Source organism: Acanthopagrus latus, chromosome 15 (assembly GCF_904848185.1).
Source record: "Acanthopagrus latus isolate v.2019 chromosome 15, fAcaLat1.1, whole genome shotgun sequence".
Taxonomy (NCBI): domain Eukaryota; kingdom Metazoa; phylum Chordata; class Actinopteri; order Spariformes; family Sparidae; genus Acanthopagrus; species Acanthopagrus latus.
In genome coordinates, this window is record NC_051053.1 from 9,706,637 (window position 1) to 9,728,137 (window position 21,501).

Consider the following 21,501-nt stretch of genomic DNA (forward strand, 5'->3'; position numbering starts at 1 on the left):
TTTAACAACAAATCGATCCTCTGGTAGCTCTGACCTTTGCTGCGAGGCTTTTTACATTTTCCCTTAAAGCGCCTTCCTGCCACGATTTTTCAAATCTTCAATGCTCTAATGACCTGGTGAGGGATTCAGTGCTGTCTGTTCTTCTTTGTTATGTCATGTATGGTGATGACATTAGTGTCCCCTGATTCATAACACTGCGGGAAAAAAAGGGAAATGAGACAAAAGACGTTATTTCACACAAAGACAGATTTTAGAGGGATATTTTAGAGACAAATGTGTCTTTCTTTTGTACAAAGTGCAGTATATAAATATTAGCCACCTTCTGAAATCAAACTGAAAAACAAGACAAAGGGCAGCACTGCTGCAAACTGTAGCTGCTGTTAACTAGGCAGCTCATTTAGCTGTGCAGCTGGCGGCCCAGACTGGGAGCTCGAAGCACCAGGGGAGGGTGGGTGTTTACACCTTGCACAGGAGCTTTGGACCAGGGTGGGCCGGGGCTAGCTGGTTAGCATGCAAACTTCATCAAATATTACTGTAAAATGAAATAGAGATGTCATGATATTCAAACTGTTATTTATCCTTAACCCTTACTTTAGTTTATCATTTGTATTGTTTGCAACTGAAATTCTTACATGTTGCACCTTTAAAGGGGCAGTACCAGTGTTGGGAAAGCAAGGTTTACTTGACAAAAGGGGTACTACTCATAAAACAATGTCTGGAGCTTTCCAAAGGTTCAAATAATCCTGAAGACCTCCTCAGGGTTTGTCTGTGCTTGTGCTTGAGGGTTGAAATCGTTTACATAAAGCCTGTGTTACAAAATTTGAAATTGAGGAGTTTGAAAGTGAGGGGACACCCGAGACACGGAGGACGCTTCCAGTTGAAATGCTGTCTGCAAGCAAAATAAGTGAGTGACTTCCCGTTGACTTCTTTTCTTTGAGCTGGTGAACGTGTTATGTGCAGTTAACTAAAGTCACATTGCATGGTTTCTCTTGGAGATTATTCCCATATGCCAGCTGCGAACCTCCAAATTTCTCTAAAGCTCCTTTAAAAGGGGGTGTCCAAACACTGAGCATTTTTGGCACAATGAAATATTAGCGGTAGCTGACCTACTTTTTCAAAGCAACGCCGGCGCGATAAACTGCTTCAGTTGGAGGCTATTTGAAATGGAATTGAACTGCTTTCATTCCGAAGTGTCATTTGCTTTATAATTCATAATATTGAAAATGATTTAACATATTACTTCTTATCGTTTAATTCCATTGTTTGGGCTTTTCACATGTGACACTACAGGCCCATATTAAACTGGCTCTCTCGACTACCGGTCGACCGTTCAAGCATAACAACTGTGTGAGCAGACACACAAAAAATAAACAAGAGCTGTGCCTCCTGAATAATGACTGCAGGAAAATGGTCCATTACGGATGCAGAGCCTGTGCACAGACAGTTTTTGGTGACGAAGTTATTATTAAAAAGTATAAGGTAAAAATGAGCTTCACGTCCACTTGTATTTAAATACACAACTTTTCTCTGAGAGATTGGGGCCATTTGTTTAAGAGCTGCTACATTACACACACAATTAGGCTTCTCTTAGAACAGGCTGCAGAAATAATTTTTCAACGGAAAGCAATTATTGAAGGGCGGCCGCGATTGCACATGGCCTTTGAATGAGGAATGTAAGGGGGGGGGCTAAATACTTCTCTGGTGTGAGTACGAAAAAAGCAGCAGCCGGAATACAGACTGGGTAAGGGGCTGTTGCCTCAATTGTGATGGCATACATACAAGATATGCATCATTTTTAAAAGCACAAATGTGCATGGTTCTGTGTGAGAACTATGTTAGGGTCAAAATATCATGGAGGACAGGCGTGCAACAGACCTTCTGATTTGGTTCAATGTAATTCTATATCGTGCAGCTGTAACGGCCCTGTGTCCTCCTGTTGGCCGTGTCCTCTGCCCTGATTGGAAAAAGTAGGCAGGGATACCAGAAATAAGGTATTTTCTTTTTGATTTTATGGGCATGGGGAGGAGAGACATGTGTTGCTGACCGAACAAATGCCGTACAACTGTTGGAATATAGAGCAATTTAGCACTTACACTCAGCTCAGATAAATACCTCTTGAATTCAGAAGGCCTACTGTAAATCCAGCTGAAGCAAGGCAATAATGGAGACGGAGAGAATTCCAACAAACCTAAAGCACTGCGATGCCGATGACATTAAGAGTGGAGGACCAAAGGTTGATTCAGGCAGACGGGATGTTCTAAAAAAAATCGTCAAATGGGAGAGAAAAAGGAATTATATCTCTTGTGGGATGTTGTGTCTAGTGGATGTGACACATGTTCCTCTATGTGAAATGAAGCGTCACCCCGAACCCCCCTCGCAGCTCTCGCCGCGTCTCTTCAGCCGACCGCATTCAGACAGGGGGACTTCCTGATGACATTTTGCCGAGTTGGCTGATGGTAGCCCGTGCGGTGTAGAAACAGCAGAGCGAGCGCGGCGAGTCTGGCTTTCTTACGCACTGTCACTTCGCCGTTAATCAGTTGTCGCAGCTTTGAGTTAACAGTCGGAGCGCCAGGGTGTCAGAATCATGCCAGCAGACAAAATAAAATGGGCGGGATGAATGGATTTATAGATATTATTTACCACGTTTGATTTGTTCTGCTGTTGTCGTGCGCCAGATGCTTCGGTCAGTGAGGAATCGTTTTGAACAGCAATGTAATTATTTACCATGTGACCCCATACACAACGTGCGCGCGATCGACAGCACAAGACCATCAGGGATGCAGATCGTCTGATAGACAGTTGAGTGCATTTTGGTGTAGTGTTACCAGCACAATAGCACTGGGATCACTTTGTCAAGGGGATTAAATGGATTTACGTCTCTGGATTAGGATGTAACCAGCTGGGTACATTTGTGAACAAAAGTGTGTGTGTGTGTGTGTGTGTGTGTGTGTGTCTGTGTGTGTGTGTGTGTGCGTGTGTGTGATAGGGGGCTTGTTTTAATGGTCCCTGTCAGGTGATACTGCTGTTAGAGGAAAGCTTCTTTTCTTCACAGCACTACCAAATGAAACCGGGCGTCATAGTATGGCCACTGAAGAATTGCAAAAAGAATTACGCACACTGCTGGACACAATTTGCATAATTGTTTGGTTGTGTAAGCCTTCATTAAATCACATTCTCTCAGCAGATGTATTCAGCTTTTTATATGTTATATGAAAACTGTGTGTAGATCTCTCCTAACGTAAAGGAAATGTGATAAGGTCACCACATACTGCATGTGGCTCAAGATGTACTTAAAGGAGACACATTATGCTTTGGTGCTAGTTTCTTTTCCTTAAGAGTTTTATAGATGTTCTTATGCATGTAAAAGATCCTGACAGTTGACTGCACCAACAGAAGCTCCCCTCTCCCACAGAAAACACTGCTCCCAGAACGCCTCCTCCCGACATTTTAATTCCATGACTTTGTGACATCACACAACGTCACACATTTGCATAATTTATGCCTGGTGGCCAGTTTGTCACATCAGATGTGATTTAGCACAGCTGCTCTGTTGTTGTCAGAGGTGCTGGGTCAGGCGTGTGTGAGCCGACCAATCAGAAAAGACTGGGTGTTTGGTGGCCTTAAAGAGACAGGAGACACTACTTGCTACTCACAGTAAGAAAACTGATGTTTAAAATCTGAGCTTGTAAACCTACTCTAGTAGTAACCCAAATTAAACTTGAACTTGAAAATTAGCATAACATGTCTCCTTTAAATAATACTGTAAATGTTACTGTGATGTTAATGTTATTATTGTTTCTCTGCATCAGATTTGAATTCTGTTGTGATAAATACTTAGAGGAAGGGAATCACTTATACACAGCACAATAACCTTTAAACAATCTATAACAAGCCATCAAGATCGTCCACTTAAACAGCCAACGTGTTGTATTGAAATGCTGTGTGAAGATAATTAAGTTACTGTGGCTAAAAACCACATCAGTCTTTGGGGTCTGGACATCAGCAATTGGTCTTGATTCTTTTGCTTTTCTTCTCTTCTCATGTGGTCACTCTGCAACTGCCAGCTTCATGCTTGCCTTGTCAGAATGCTTTCTCAGCTGTGTGCTTCTCATCATCAAGCTAACTTTTTGTGAACAAAGAGCTCCTTTTAGTTTCCTCCACCACAGTGTAATCTCATTTATCTGCTGCCCAAGCTGTCGAAATTAGGAAATATGATCCTCATGAAAGCTGCACACAATTCAATTGATCTGAAATCAAATTTACATGAGTTTGTGTGCAGATTTCATTTATTTTTCTTTCTCTTTTCGAAAGTGAGATTTGATTCGGCTCTCTTTTTACTTGGAAAAAGACAAACATATCCTCAATAGCCTCTGTTCCTCAGGGGCTTGGATAATGAGGTGCTGTTTCAATTGATACTCAAATTTCACATTGCAAAAATGATGTAAAACAAAAATACTACACCAAATTAGCACTGTTTTATTGGCATGTTTTATTGCCGTGTAATTTGTTCACAAAATGATGATTTTTGGATTGTTTTTTTGTGCATGGTGTCTGATTGGAAGGGGAACCGGTGGTGATGGTAAGTTTTGGGTCAAACAATCGCTTGAATCTGGGCAAGAAACCATTTTAAAGAGGTAGGAGTTCATTTTGTAGCGGAAATCTGGGCTCCTGTGCCCGACTTGGCCGCACGGTGACAGTAACTGGATTGATTACAGCGTCATCATTTTTTGTTTTGTTTTGTTTTGTTTTTGTTGTTTTTTTTTTTACAAACATTGATTAGACATTGCATGCTACTGTCTCTGTGATGTCAGATCATGATTGTTTTATTGAAAAGTTCAAACTAATGTACTACCATCAAGTTCTTTTTTTTGTCATTTTATACCATTTGTGTATTTCTACTATTATGATTTTCATGAATTTTAAATATGGGATCAGTCTCCAGGCGAATTGTAGGCACTTAATGATGACCAGAACTGCTGACTGACTATATTTTGTTCTTCTTGTAGGCAGTGGGGCCTTCTCACACTCATTCCATTGGTCTTGCATGTTTCCAGTCATGTCATTTTGTCAAACCAATTTATTTCCCCCCTCTGAGCGCATGATGTTTACCTCACCTGTTTGCTATTACTCGACCAACGTGTAATTCTTCCCTCTGCCTCCCGCATTAGAGCAACAGATTTTATGTAGCGTTTTCTCTCACCCCCACAGAACCTCACTTTGATTGCCAAGACTTACTGTTAGGACAATTTCATTTGGGAGGCAATCTCCTCGCCGACACACGCTCACTTTCAGTGCTGTGACCAAATCACCTGAAAATAGCTGCAGTCACGAGACCCCCCGCGGCCCCGCGCTGAAACCTTAGAGGCACTGCTATACCACAGCCAACTCTATTTATTTAGGTTATTTTCTCTTGCGGTGCATTTCATCACATAGAACAGCTTTTCATTTACCGAGCAGAAAACGCTGCACACAGATTCCGTTGAGTCTGTTGAATTAAATAGTTGTTGATGCCAAGAGTTACAGTCCATCATGTTTAGAAAAAAAGAGAAAAAAGTCAAATAAATAAAAGATTTACAGAGAATGCATCAGGAAGAACCAGCCTCAAGCCTTGAGATGCTTTTCTTTTTATCCCCCTACCATCTCTTGCCGCATGATCAATACTGGTTCTTCAGTCTTTCATCAGCGATGCCAGTTTTTATCTGCCGCCAACAAAGACTTGTTTCAAAGACTTTAATTCTTCAAGGTTACATCAAATATTCAGAAGGGCTCATTCAGTCACAGCTCTGTCCTGTATTCCAGGTCAGCGTACGAGGGGAAAAAAAAGGGGTGGACAAGTACAATGAACGCCTGTGCATAAATCAGCCTTTTCCTCTGCAGGGGTTACAATCGGTCACTTGCATGTGATGTTTAACGCCTTGCATGTTTACTACATGCAACGGCCAGAACTAGTCTGCATGCTGCTTAATGAATGTCTTCCTCTCTTTCTCTTTGCCTGTCCGTGCTTCCAGAAGACAACTATACTGAAGGTGGGTATTTTTAATCCGTTAGTTTCCATTCTTGCTATATTCTGTATGCCTACACATTGTCATGGCTAAGGCTCTTCAAATACATGTAAGCAAATGTTTTACACTGGTATTGGTATTGATGTCTTGGAGTGGTAAGTCTGATTAAACTGGTTTTCATTGTTTTGTTTTGTTTTTTGTATTTGTCTTTTTTATATGAAGTCTAATTAAAATCCATCACCCCGCAATTTTTTTTTAATGAACTAATTAAGGTTTATCAGGTAATTAAAGTGTACAAAATAGTACAAAGGGTGAAAAGGTGAATTTGCCATATATATATGTAATTATATCATCGTTGCACGCCTCATTGTGAATTCTGTGTCCAAATGATTCGACAAATGCCTCAGTTATATTTTCATCTAGTGTCGAAGAGCACAATTAGAATTAGCTTTTCTAATTTCATACTGCCTGGCGGTACTTTGAGTAGCCTTGGAGTACTGCTGGCTGCCTGAGCTAATGGCGGTTGAACTTGTGATTTGTGCAATTCAGGACTCAGTTTGATTACAAGCTGTCAGTATGTGATAGGCTCTTGGTTTTGCAATCAGAGGAAAAAGAGGAAATTACATGCATTTTTTTTTTTTTTTTATTGGTGGTAAGTATGTTGCCATACAAAATTAAACCTTAAGCCTCTCTACACAGACCCTTTTAAGAATGTAATTGTGTTCCTCATTAGTAAGGCTGTTCATTCATCCACAGGGATGGAGTGAATGATTGTAAGTGTGTGATTGAAATATTTTTAAAACAGCAGGGTTAATGACATTCTACTCTGTGTAATAGACAAAAAATCTAACCCCAACGCAAACACTGGAATTAAGTAGTTGCTTGCTAACACACAGACTTTTCTTATACCAACTGTTGCATTCGCTAGGAAGCTAGATAGCCGACAAGGCAATAAAACCAAACAAAGGTTTACCTGAAACTAATTTACAACATTAAAAACATGTCGCCTGAATTCCAGAAGAACTCCAGTTAGGAAAATGGGTCCACTATCCAAACACAAAGCAGTTAGTAATGCACCAAGAGCCATGGTGAGCCGGATTTATGGATCAGTCTCAAATTGATGTAGTACAATTAAAATATTTTTTCAACCAATTTGTTCCACTTGCTACTCAAATGGAAAATCTTGCTAGTGAAAAACACTGGAATGAAATAGCTAATATGGTTGGAAGCTAACAGAAGAGCTCTCCCTATAGCAGTTGTTGCATTTGCTAGGCAGCTAGCAAGCTGGAGATTCAGTATTAGCAAACATAGTTTTAGCACCATTAGCAATTAAGTGTTGAAATTGAATTGCAATGCTAGAAAACATGTCGCCTGAATTCCAGAAGAACTATGGAGAGAAAATGAATCCATAAGCCAAACAAAGCATTCAGATGACAGCCAAGGTTAGCCTAATGGGCTAAGTTATCTCGATCAAATGAACGTGGCACAATCAAAAGTGTTAATACAAGTGGTTTGTGCTATTTGCTGCTCAGAATGGTGAGGTGACCAGACCGTTTCCAATCATCTTCCTTTTTCTTCCTGTACAATGTGACTCAGATGTTATATGGACACTTGACGGCTGCTGAAGGGCAATGTGAAACGTTCTCCAGCTATATCTGTGTACAGGGATCACTCTTTCATTCGTAGGTGGTGCGACAGTTGTGTGAATACTTCTGTTGTTAGGGAGAGAAAACCAAAGGTCAAGCTGAATTTAGGTTTCTGAATGATGACTAGTAAGTGGCGGATGACGCATTGCAACCAGCTTTGGTTGACTGAATGCTCATCATGCTGACCCTTGTCTGTGCACCCCCCTCCTTCTCTCCGTCCCACTCTTCCCCTGTCCCAAAGCTCCCCGAGTACCACAGACATCTGCTCTGTCGGAGATGCCTGCGTGTCAGTGTCGCACAGCTTCCCATGATCCCTTGTTCTCTTCTGACTGTGCTCTTGTTTTCCTTTAAGGTCTGGCACACCTGATGATGGGCGACCAAGGTATGAGCTCTATTCCTTCTACCCGCCATTCCTCCATTGTCCCTCCCACTCCCACTGTGCTCTGAAATGTGTGCTGCCTCTAACTCTTTGCGTGGTGCCCGGGCTTGAAGCTGCTCAGATATGAGCTGTCATTTTCGCATTTTGAACGACCTAGTTGATATTCATTCTCCCATGGACTTTTTTTTTTTTTTTTTTCCACATGACCTCTTTTTCGAGCTCATTTAGCTTTCTGCTCCCCACTCTGCCGGGTGTCAATTTCCTCTCATCTTTTCTTTTTAATTATTCCCACCTACTGTACATTCTGATGTTTTATGATGATGTGGTTCAAGCGAGGGGGCTCTTGCATTCATATTGTTAGGGTGTAATGCATGGTGATGGAAACTAGCTTACTGAATTTTTCAGATAACCCTTGCTTCTGTAGTGCATGCTGCGAGTGTCTGCGCAGACAGTCCGCCCATTCAGTCTTCGATCTTTCCATTTGTGTGGCGACTGCATGTCCTTCTCACGCAGCAGGGCAGGGATGTGAACTCTCCGTCTTTCGCTTCCCTTTTGCCAGCCCCCATTTCCTCTCTTATATTTGTAGCCATCAAGCCTCTCTCTCATGTCGTCTGTCCTTTTCCGACTTGACCACGACACTTATCGGTGTCTCCTCTCCTTTTGTTCTCCCTTTTTGTCTGGAATCTGCTTTCTTCATGGAACATTTCATCAAATCTCATAGGTAAAAGTAAAGGTACTATCCTTTCAATTATCCAAATCAGTTAAACTATGACAGCAGTGTTTTCTGGCATTATATACTCACCTAAATGAAGTATATAAAGTCATTGGCATTTTTACTTACACAAAAGCAAAAAAAAAAAAAAAGCTTTCTCGACTATAAAATGAAAGCTTTTCAAGGTAGGTGCCACTTTCGCTTTGCATTCACACGTTTAAGCTGTTTCACCTGTTTCTTTTGTGCTCGATGCATGGGAATCATAAACGAGACTCACATGGGCATATGAACACAAATAGTTGCTGTCCTAGTTCCAGTACACCACCACCATCACCACCCAGGGGTAACTACAGTCTCTTTGTTCAAACAATGGGTTTTTGGGGTTTGCGGGTGAGGCTTGATCATAGTGTTGTGGGCCTCCCATCCCGGCTGTGATCCTCACCTCTTCTCCCTGTGGGGTAAGTGGACTTCTGATCTTTGCCATTTGACTCTCCTCCTCAGGGCAGAGAGGGGAAGCTTGGCTTCTAAGGTCCCTACTGAGCATTCAAGGTAAAACTTTGATTCTTTCAAGTTGGTTACTACAAGTTGGTGAAGCCAAATTTAGCATTCATCATTAGCTTACTGAAGTGTGGGAACCTTGAATGTCACTTACGAATTGGAGAACAACATGTAATAATACTGTGAAACGTCGCATTTTGAAAAGTGGTGATTAGCACCGTGACATTCAAGTGTTCCACTCGCACTCTGATTACTTTGATTTTGCTTGCTCTTGCTGTTGCTTTGACATTTACTGTGCTATTAGTTCGAGTTTTGCAAAGTGCTTATGAGCCATTTTTGGATCATTTCTATTTCTTTACACCTACGGAGAAGATATTGTTTTGTGTAAAATGCTATCTCATGTCATGTACTTGTGAAGCGTCGTCTGAACAGGTAAGTCTTCTTCAAACTGCGTGTGAGGCACCACTTCATGCTGAAGTGTGAACAGGAGTCCTTGCTATTGTTGTCTTAGTTATTCTGCCGCTGGGAGCTGCAGCGAAACATGAATAACACACACACACAGACAAACACATGTGCTTGTGCACGTGCACACACACACACACACACACACACACACACACACACACACACCATTTTCCATGATAAGATGTTGAGATTGACTTTTTCCATCGTCCAAGGTAAGTGTCATTTCCATAGACTTACTGGTTGCGTATGGCTCTGCAAATGGTTGCATTCAACATGGCTTCTCATTACACATATATCTGACAAACATACAACCAGTAAAAAGAACTCAGACGTCTTGGAAAACCTTTGGACAGATAGTTCTCATTGACCAATTTATGTAAAGACATATAAGTAGTGTTGTTGCCTAAATCTAACCACACTGTGACAGAAAACTAGCTGGCTAATGGTAACATTGCTAACGCTAGCTAGCTTACAGATATTTTCATGTTGTTTTTTTGTTTTTTTTTCAACAACCTGCAACAACCAAGACTCGAATCGAAACACAGATACCACATGAAACCAACCGCGTTATATTTAGAGATCCTACGCAGATGTAAACAAAACAGTCATTTTGTAGCCGACAACATTTGTTGAAATTTAAAATAACGTTTTACGTAAAAGTAGATACTTCTTTTCTGCATCTTTCTTCAAGCTCTAAAGATGTATTATTAAAAAAAATAAAACAATTTGGCAAAATAAAACTGTCGTCAATATGACCTGTGAGTCAACTGAGACTGTTATTAAGTCAGTACTAAAATGTACAGGACAAAAACCCATAGTCTTCTGGGTAACAGTCCTGTGCTCAGCTCTTCATCCACCACAGTCTGCTCCCCAGTTGCGATGACGGTCCTGCAGTGACATTAATTATGATGTTTTATGAACGACCCCAAACATGAGCTGGGACGCTCCGATATCGCAACGCAATTGGTCAGTTTGCACGATGGCCCCTGGAGCGAAATGAAATCAAGTCACTTTAATTGTTATAGCCATTAATCACACATCACACTGCCTCCCTCGCTGGACTTTAATTATGATGTTGTAGGGGCGACACCGATAAACCGTAAACCCCCTTTTATAACCCACATATACACTGGCTCGTGTTTTTAGTGTGCACCACATGGCATTCACATGAGACCCACAGGTTTTTTACTACCTAAGACCCAGCTTTGATGTGGCAGAAGGAGAGCCACGGGGGGAGATCGAGAGAATGCTGATGAGGCACAAATCTGAGCCCACTGCTTCTAATTTGGGCCATTGTGAGCTGCTCCCTGTGTTACAGTGTGAAGTCCAGTTATGTACTGTGTGGTCACAAACACATATCCCCTCTTGAGTATTAAAGCCAGTGAGTGAGTACCGTGCCTGTGTTCATTGTGTGCTTTAAGCCAGCGAGAACACTGTGTATATGAGGATATAATGTCAGCCCCCTCTGAGGTCCTCCCGTGTCACATTTAACCACTTGTATGGTTTATCCGTCACGGCTGCTCCCTTGAGGACGGGCTAGTTGCCGTGCGCTGCTTTCAGCTGGTGTACTGACGCCGGATTTCTAAAAAACAAAAAAACCTGTTCCATCCAGCTCTAGGGAACAGGCCATACAGCGGGATAAGTCATAATACCGCTGGCACACAAATCACAGAGTATTTAATTGCTGTCATCACAATAAACTGCCATGTGCAGCTTAAGAGGGGCGGCAGGCTGCGCAGACAGGCTTACAGGTACAACTGGGCTTTTTCTAAATTAGTATACTTTCTAATGTAATTGCTTTCACTGTCTAAAGACGGAAATTGTCGCTGTTCATTGTGCTACAGAATGCTCATTCGCGGGGATTTCTGTGAGGTGGACGAACAGATCCCTCGCTAGTTTGTTTGCACTGGATGTGCTCTATTTTTGTTTGTCAAATCAAATGGATGTTTACAATGCTTTTTTATTTTCATCTAAGTGGATGCTGACACACTAGGGCCTTTTAATTAAGCAATATTACACAAGGGGGTGTGCTCTACTGTCATTTGTGGCACAACAGTGATGCGGCGAGGGACAAGGCGCCTGTGATTGCGCAACTGTTGCCAACAAAAACACAGATCCAGTCAAAATGTATTAATGTCTCGGGGCAATTAGATCTCAAAAGTAAGGAGCAGCTTGTAATATAGAGGCTGAACAGTTTCTGTGAGATCCAAATGTTTTCTACAACTCCAGAGTGATCTTAAGTCCAAACATTGAAATGTATTGAAATAAGATAGATGCTATCAAAAATTCACAACATATTGTTATGTAATGAAATACCACTCTACGCATCTTTCAAAAACAACATTTTTCACACTGCAGCGCAAACAGGAGGCACGCACTTGCATTAGCAGGACCTCATCTAACAGCACCGTAATTGATATTCACGTAAGAAAAAGTCGGTTTGATAAAAACAAATAAGACTAAACTAATTTAACGTAAGGCATCGCTGATACAAGTATGTTGGAGGGCTGAGCAAATGCGGCGGTCATGTTCACGTTTCAAAATGTTTCATTAAAGCTCAGAAATATGCTACAACATTTACTTAAACAGCTGATTTAAATGAGGTAACTGTGATCTGAGGGAGTCTGTACAGGCCCTCTGTGGTTCACGACTTATTTACATGATTAAAAACATCTGAAGTTCCATGTTGCAGGGGATCCGCCGGTTAAAGTTTGACGGCTCATTTTTAGTCTCTCCTAGTTTTCTGCTGGAATTGTGCACTGAACTGAGCCCGAACACATTCACAGCCATCGTAGGAGTTAACACAGTGTGAATATTAGTCATGTTCTCACACATACAAATCCACTGTGGTCTGTGGGTTTTAACAGTAACAATTCAGACAAAGATCCACACGTGTGTGCCTTTTCCTGTGATTAAATTTATGCATCTATTTATGTTCTATGAATAAAACCCAGGCCACATGAGACGTAACAACACTGTCACTGTTTGCGTCAGGCAAAGTGCAGCAGTGATGGTAGTACCGTATATACAGAATTAATAATTAAATCACATGCTTACATCTATGCGAGTTAGATAAAGATGTACGGGCAGTTCTGTGTTCTGAGTGATCACACCGACATCGTGAACAGCTATAGGGTTCGGGTCCCATCTAATCTGGGACATGGTGACTTCACATTGAGGCAAAGCATCGTGTGAGGAGATGTGCATATGTTTGCATTCGTAATGGCACGGTGTGGTACTTAAGCTGGGATTCAGAGAGTAGCTCAGTGAGTAGGAGTGTGTTTGGGTCAGTGAAAGACATTGCGAAGGCCTCACTTGATACACAGTATGTGGGATTTTCGAAGTACCACCCATTTTGCTTCAACGCAAGCTCAGTAAGATCCAATGTGTCCAATGTTATGCAAAGTTGGACCATCTGCATAACTGCAAAGGTCACGATGAAGCAGGGTTTGAAGAGCTCCATCGCTGGATGCTTCAGCTCCCACCCTTGAAAAACATAGCAGCGCTGACAGGCTTATGTATTTTGAATGTTTTGTATAAAAAGCGATTTGTAACCTTCCCTTCCATGCTGTGCAGCTTCTTACTGAGGAATTTGTAATTGTGATACTATGCCAACCGCACCATGGAGGATTTGGCTTTCGTAAAACTGTATGGTTTGCGTTGTGATTGTTACCCCCCCACCCCCGAAAAAACTATGTGTTACACATCACTTGAAAAGTAACGCATTACTTTACGTGTTTACTCCCTGTCTAGAGTAACCCATTACACATTTCATGACCCTGATTTTGCCTTAATCAGCAGCAACTTGAGATGCATTGCCATCTAATTAGGGGAACATACACATGATTTTCTCTTATGCTTTATGCTTTTATGCTGTCTAATAATGTAATGCCACAGAGCTGACAGAGAAAACCTGCCAAAATGACAGTTGTGCACAGTTACAGCCTGGAAAAAACATTCAAAAAACGGCTAGTACAAACACGGATTGCCTCAAAATTACACATCAGTAAATGAAATAATATGAGGCTGACCTTTCTTACACCATTAGATGACAAGGCAAATGTTTAATGGCACACATGAACTGTGCATTTATTTTTGGCAAAAAAGCACTCACTTGAGTCGCTCGCTGGCCAAACTATGGTTTTATAGTCGACAAGCCCAGCTTATCTTTATTATTGTATTAACAGGAGAGGCTAAACAATCATTAGAGGATGTTATTTTTGCATCTGGCCAATAGAGAGGTGATGTCATGCCCCTTCTGGTGGACCACCACGGGACCTTAGTTCTAAATGACATATGTTTGGCAGGGATTAGCAAGAGACAAAGCATTTTGTGATCCTGTTCGAAATGTGCCATGAACTACACACATGGGTGTTGGCATCATTCACAGTTTACTACCATGACTGTCTTGACATGCAACATTATCTTTGAACTTGACAAACATCATATTCAGGCACAGTTCAATGGGAATATATCTGTCTCCCCATTGGTAACTGTACATTTATTTTCCAAATAAGATCCCACGGTTGTGGACTACATACATGTACCCCGTGGGCTTGTATAGGGGTTGGGTTGCACAGGCTGACAGGTTTTGTGAGATGACAGCAAAACATTTGCCGGTTGTCAGCGTACAGCACAATATGTTTTACATACGTGACTATACAGCCATATGTCAGCTAGAAACAAGCGCTAGAGAGGATTTGTTACAGTTTTCTTCTAACAGAGATCCATAGTGTCATTTTTAGCTTAAAGCGACGCGTGTGTGTGTGTGTGTGTCATCGCGTGTATGACATTGTCGATGGCGCACAAGAACGCCTAGAGTATGCATTCACATTTTAGTTCTTACACCTATTTGTCACAGTTTTCTGGCAGAGGGATTCGTTTTTTAACGTACAGCGGTGACGATCTAACCCAAAGGTGCCTCATATTTTTGGGATGACAGGCGCAACCCGAAAGAGTAGCCGACCCGAAGCACCCGGCGCCGCTGCGATGAAAACGCAACAAGTTCCTTTAGATAACGTGCGACGGCGTGTCAGGGTGCAACTTGTCAAGACTTGTCTGCCTTCTTTATCTGACAGGTAACAAGATGCCATGTGGTGTGTGTTGAATCAACAACAGATGTTGCCTTTGTAGCATCACATGAAACTTGGAAGACTGTCAGCGGAATCCTTTCAGCTCCATTGACTCCCCCAGGATTACGATTCCTCAGCTTCAACCCAATAGTAAGCATGTCTGTGGTTGCAGTCGTGTCTCCTTAGACGAATACAAACCGAGTTAGATGTATGGTCCAAATAGAAAAAAAAAACAAAAAACAACCCAGATGTCCTTTAGTGAGGGTGGCATTGAGTGCTTATTTCTGTCTTGATTCATACTTCTCCTGGAGGGCACACTCAGAGATAATAACACCTTACAGTGAGGAGTCATCTGGACTCTCATTATGTAAAATGTCAGTGGAAGAGCTGTTTGAGAAGCCAACTCAGAATTTCAGACAAAAACTCAACTGGGTTTATTTCTAGGTTTTGGCATATGGGTAACATCCTCACCATCTGGTCTGAAAACCTCAAACTCATGAGCTTGACTGAATCCCATAATGCATCCAAATCAGAGGCTCTTTGTTTTTCCCCAATCGGAAAATGATGAAAATATGCAAAACGCGGCCTGAGGTTCCTGAGATTCTACCTCTTTTTCTTAAACTCAGGAGAAGATTAACTGTCGTGAAGATAAACTGCTAGACATCCATATACAACCAGTCTGTCTCTTCCAGGAGGCAAAGCTTTCAATTGCTGTCATATTCAAACAGCTATTTAAGGGAAAGTCACTGAGAACATATAAACATGGAGGTGAAGGAAAATGTTTACCATGGCATTATCTTGCAAGTGTCACAGCTTTGCTCAGTTCTAGACAGTTCTAAGTCTCAGCTATAAGACTTTTTTTTTCACATCTCTGCAGAGATTTTTGCTGAGAAGTCATCAAGAAGTGTTTTAGCATACCTTTATATTTGCGGGCTTCAGCAAAGATTCCTGTTGACCGACCTAAATTTCAAAAGCTCAGGCCTTCAGCACGACAGTCGCTTAAGTGTCAACGAAAGCAGTCTCCTCCCTGAGATATCTCTAAATCCCTATGTTGGAAATACATGAAAAACAAAATTTAACAAACACTGATATAAAGTTTTAGTTGCACTAACACTCTCATTAGCTGCAGGCGACAGACCCCCCCAGGGCTGCTGCTACTACGCCAAGGACTACTACAGAAATATCAAAGAGGTGGCGATTGTGTTGCTTTGAGTTAAGTGACAATGCCACAAAGATGTCAAAACTCATTTCACAAATTATTAGTCATGCCTCATGACAATAGTGTGAAAAACATGATTAATGCCAGAGCAAGGAGAGAAAGTGTGATGAATAACTGTTATCATAATTATCTTAGTGATGACAATGATATGACAGGACAACCGGATCACCAGAAGAAATGTTTCACCAAAAACACGGATAAGTTCAAGCAGGACATATTTTTACATTTGTTTAAGCTGACTTTAACTATTTTCCACTGGTTAGGTTTAAGCACAAAAAAACACATGATCAGGGCTAGAAAAAAACACAGTGCTTTGGCCTGAAGTACCTGTTTTGGGCACCACAGTCATGGCTGGAGATGGTTCCGACTTCCCATGTTTTGGTCGCCACAAAAATGGATGGAAGTGTCTGCAGGTCTCAAAAAAAATCCACTTTTAAAAAAAAACAAACACTCAAAATATCTCAGGTGTCCTTAAAAAAAACACCTTACTTTCACACCGCAAAAACAGATGGAAATATCTCCAGGTGTCTGCGAAGATATCCCCTCCATCTCTGAATGTGAAACTGAGCATATAATGTGAACATTGTATGCCACGTTTGCTATTGAGTGTCAATCTTGGAAGTATCGCTGGTATCTAAGATATGATCATTTAGTCACACAGTCAGATGGTGCTCAAATGGTCTTAGTGAGTGATCCAGTGGCTTGGTGTTATCCCAATAATAATCAGAAACTTTATGGAACAATATGGTAACAAGTTTGACTGGCGTTAAAACATTTTGTTGTATATGGACATTTCACCAGTTAAGAGGTGATGTGTAGTTACAAGAGTCATCTGTGCTTTTTAAACTCTTGCAGAAACCCTAATTTCCCAAACCAAAACACATCATCAACACAACATCCTATCAGCAGCAGCATTCAAAACTCTGATTTTGAATGTTATTAACAACAGCAATATACAGATATATAATAATAATAATAATAATAATAATAATAATAATAATAATAATGTCTTTTAATGTTTTAATTTTCTCTGATTCATTCTTTTGGTGATCTAGACCCAAAGGTGTAAAGCTATCCACTCTTTCGCATGATGCAGAGATTATTAGAGACGTCAGTAGAGAAAAACTTTTCTTTAGAAGTTTTTGATTGAGTCGTATCTTGTTAGCTTTCTTCAACAGCTCGGATTTATCAGGGGACCTCTTTTTTTGAAGAGGATCCCAGTTGTCAGGTTGGGAACAACCCCCGCCGACTGCCGTGCTTATCTGATTAGCAGCTTACCGTGGAGTGGCAGTATAATAGCAGGATATCTTAGGTGTTGGTGTGGAGAGCTAAAGAAAAAAAAAAAAAGAAAGAAAGAAAAAAAACAAAAACATCCAGGAAAGTGAAAACTGGCTGAGTTTCATCTCACCACCTGCATTGTCTATGAAGCTGACTCGTATAACAGTTTAAAGGAAAAAAAATGCCCAATTAAGCCTGACATCTAGGCTAAACTACAGGCGCGCCACATAATCAGCTCTGCCGATAAAAGCCAACAAGGTCAAAGGACAAATTCACTTGGCCGACAAAAGAGTAAAGTGGATGACTCATGAAACATGACTTTTAGGGACTACTGGCAGATCCCCTGCCTCAGTGTCTGCCATGTTTCACCGCCATGTTTTTACAGTAGCCCAGAATGGCAAAAACATGCTGACTAGAGAGGGCCTTTCTCATTTTCCTTGTTTTTAGTGGATACCACAAGGGGAGGGGGAGACGAGGGGTGTTTCACAGGTTGCAATCTATCAATCTACAAGACACTCAAGGTGACTGGTGATAAAAGTACTTTGATGTGCGTTCAAGAAATGCACCGATTTTAAGAGTGGCCCGTCCTCGTCAGAAACAACCATACAGGTTGACTGTTAAAGCAGCTTATTACTATCCATACAGACACTTGTTGTTAGGTGGCGACCACAAGAGGCACTAGTCGTTATTACAGCAACAAGTCTGCTTGGGATGGTTGGGATAGGCAACGCAGGACTTTCATCCAGCTGTCCGCTGTTGGTGTCCAGTGTGAAACCACAAGTCAACAGCAAGTTATTCACACTTACTAACATACCTTACGTATCTCAAGTTTGTGACGTTGGTCTATTCGCAAGTGAATTTAGATGAGTAACACAGTTTTTATAACACAAACCATATGTTTTTCTAAACCTTACACTTACACGAACTTACAGCACTACGATGAAGGTCCAGTTGCTGGCAGTTTGGGAGCCAGATAGCAAAATTCTACTATCCACCCTCATCCAGCCCACATACCACATGGAATGATGGCAGGGATTTGCCACGGCCTTGCCTGGTTACGGCTCAGATCTGGCGAACAGGAGCAAACCGCCCAAGTGCCATCATTCCATGCAGTATGCTGGCCGGTTGAACGTATCTGGTGTAGGCCAGATCTGGAAAGCAGCAATTTTGCTATTCAGGAGTCACTGACAGTCGACCAATTCAGCTATTTTGGTATGATAATGTGTTGCTGTGGAGCCTTTGGAAACTTTCCTACTACTGCTGCTCAAAACAATCATACCATCGGTATTTTCTTTTATATACACATAAAAACTTTTCATGGAGCCAGCCCGATAAAGGTGTTCTTGGCGAACTCCATGGCACAGGTTGTCCAAACAGACATCAATACATTACGCTATTACTTACTACATACTAATTTCTCTTTCTCTGCGCCTGCCCACCCCGGGGCCATCAGTGTTTGTTCCCAAAAAACAAAAGGTAATTGCACCTGATGGGTCACAGAGGCAGTTTCCACATCAACAGAGATGGGAAAACAGACTCCTTCGCAGTGCAGAGAAAAAAGGCCCGGTAATTGCCTGGAGTGAGATTTGTGTATCTTGACATGGCAGATTGGCAAGACGGCACTAAAGCTCCACAGATTAGTACATTACCACAGATTCTGTTCCTGAGGGGGAGGCAGGGAGACATACACAGAGAGTGAAGGACTTAAGGCAGACTGAGAGAGGCATTTAAAGGAATGAGCTCAAGGAGATGGGCAGAGAAAGGAAGAGGGGTACTACTTGGAATGAAGAAGTGTGATAAAGTGGGATTATAAAACACAGGCATGCGATTATAATGGCCCAGAAAAATACAGTAATGAAGGAAAACAGAAAAACACTCAGACTGTTGCCTCAAGTTAAATAAAAGAGTATCCTCTTTTGAAGAAAATTAGGTTTATTTGTTTTCGGGGTAAACATTTATTTTCATACATCAGGCCTGCCTGTCTGGCTTTCTGATAGACATGTTTTGCATTTTTTGTGCCAGTCTTCAGCGTCATCGTCAGCATCCTCAATCAGATAAGAAGCAGCACGCCCTCACATCTCTGAACTGTCATAACAGACAGCCTTTCTGAGTTGGGAGGCAGGCTTCAGCAGCGTTCGTGGATCATCAACGATTACAAATTCCAACGGTGGACTTTGAATTAATAGTTATCAATTCTCTTCCCAAAGAATATTTATTACAAAAGATGACAGGCATATATTTTCCCCCCCCCAACCTTAAGAAAGGGCGAAGGAGAATGTAGAATAAAAAGGTTGGATCAATATGAACAAGGCTCATCTGGCTCCCCAGGTAGAGTGGAAGGAGATCTGGTCCAGATCAATATAGCTGGTCGATGCCAGTGAGAGACTGCAGTGATGAAAAACTCTATTTCTTGGCCCGCAGAAGGGAGTGGATGAATCTTAGCAGAAAATAGATAAAAGGGAGATACCTATACTTCAGCTGCAGACTGTGAAATGCATCCTTTGCATGTCGGTTTGTTTAGTTATGGTTCAGCGTTTAGATCATGGATTATGGCCATTTTACTGGCCTCCGCTGATGAAATGCTGCCAGGTGTTGTTATGATGCACTGTAAGGGGTATGAAATCATATTTATCCCTTCAAGTGTGTGTTGTGAAATGAGATAAAAATGTACACAATGCGTGTTTACAGAGCGACGTAGGGTGCTGTGGTGCCGCTTTGTGTAGGTGATTTATGAGAGCAAGCCAGTGGCTTAGCTAGCTTCAAAAGGGATTGTTATTCCCCCCATCTTTAATGGTTCATTCATCTTCTCCCATTACACCATCATTCTGTAGTGTGTTACTTTGCAGACATGTTGGATAAAAGGGATCCAGTGTGACTAATTTATGAAATCACTCAGGCTCCAGTGCATACCGTCCTTCCCATGACCGTTGCCCAGTCTTTTGATTGTGGCATTATCATGTACTGTTAGATGTGGAGAGTAATAGGTGTCAAAACGCATTTGCATTTCTATCATTTCAATTCATTTTTCTATCCACTAATAATCCTTCCACATTTCTTTTAAATAAATGCAGCTGGGTATTATACATACATATTTCCAAGTAGGAGTTTAGGTTTTAAATACCATCTGTACATTTATTTATTGAACACATTGATTTGTAACTGTATTGTCCACTTCGATGTGTGAAGTCTTAAGGTGCTCATGAAAACTTGACTCCAGAGGAAGCTTGACGTAATCTGATAAATTGCCTTTAGTGATGCTATTCTAGGTAATGTTGGCACCACTGGCCACTGGCCACCCCTGTTATGGATGGTTTAAAACACACATATATACAAATTGCCTTTTTTATTTCACACAGTTTTTTTCCTTTCTCAAAGCCTGGAGCCTAGATTAACCATGATGCAAGTTAGCCACAGCGTGACATCACTGGAGGCAGGAATTGCTTTAAAAATTATATAAATTATATTAGACAAATGGACACCAAGTCATGTAGTATTGAAAAAAGAATGAACAGGCCACTGTGCAGTATGAATGATCACCATATTTTACTTAAAAATGTTACATAGATACTTAGAACAGAAATGACATCATAAAACATAGGTTGTCAGTAGTTCTGACATTTATTTCTCTCCACAGATTTAAATACAAAAAACAGAACAAATGTGATGAATGAAACTATAATTAGGACTTGAGAGTTCTTGCACTATTGATATAACATTCTGTGAATATTTTCATCCGACCGGGTGAACCCAAAAGTGGAAACCTTTTCCAGTGATGCATAGCGAGGAAATGGCAAGGCTCCCTGTGGGAAATTGAATAGTCCATTTCCAATCGAGTGTGCCCTGGAAAATCCATGGGGGTCAGTGGCAATTTGTCTCAGGAGGTCTGCATCGAGAGTCATTACGCTCAAGACCAACATGTCCCCAGGGACAGAACCATTCTTTATTCCTTTTTGATATATACATATATATAAATATTTCCCTTCTCTGCTTGTGCTCCCTTCTTGAAGATCCCCCCCCCCATTTAGAGGAGGAACATGCGAGGTTGCATAACAGTGTAATACCCAGCACAATACAACACTTTCCTCTGTCATAGTGAAGCTGCATCTCATTAACCTCTATATTTGAGGAGCTCATGCTTGTTTAACAAATTGCTCGTGTCCCTTGTTTAATTTTTAGGAAAGTGCCACATCTACTCCACACACAAGACAAATGTTGTTGTTGCGCCGATTA

At 41.4% G+C, this 21,501-nt stretch overlaps 1 protein-coding gene across 35 annotated transcripts in view; it reads left to right on the forward strand.

Annotated features, from left to right (window-relative positions):
• LOC119033764 (neurexin-1a) overlaps positions 1-21,501 on the forward strand; it is a 271,561-nt gene that overhangs the window by 16,975 nt on the left and 233,085 nt on the right. For 9 of the 35 annotated variants that reach the window (XM_037124252.1, XM_037124255.1, XM_037124276.1 and 6 more), the window contains exons 3-6: positions 6,009-6,026; positions 8,001-8,030; positions 8,749-8,760; positions 9,241-9,288. The exons of 5 other annotated variants lie outside the window; for them this stretch is intronic. In XM_037124252.1, the coding sequence (XP_036980147.1) occupies positions 6,009-6,026; positions 8,001-8,030; positions 8,749-8,760; positions 9,241-9,288 (108 nt within the window). The remainder of the gene's footprint in view (positions 1-6,008; positions 6,027-8,000; positions 8,031-8,748; positions 8,761-9,240; positions 9,289-21,501) is intronic. 21 more of the 35 variants (XM_037124263.1, XM_037124265.1, XM_037124272.1 and 18 more) reach the window with 11 other exon arrangements.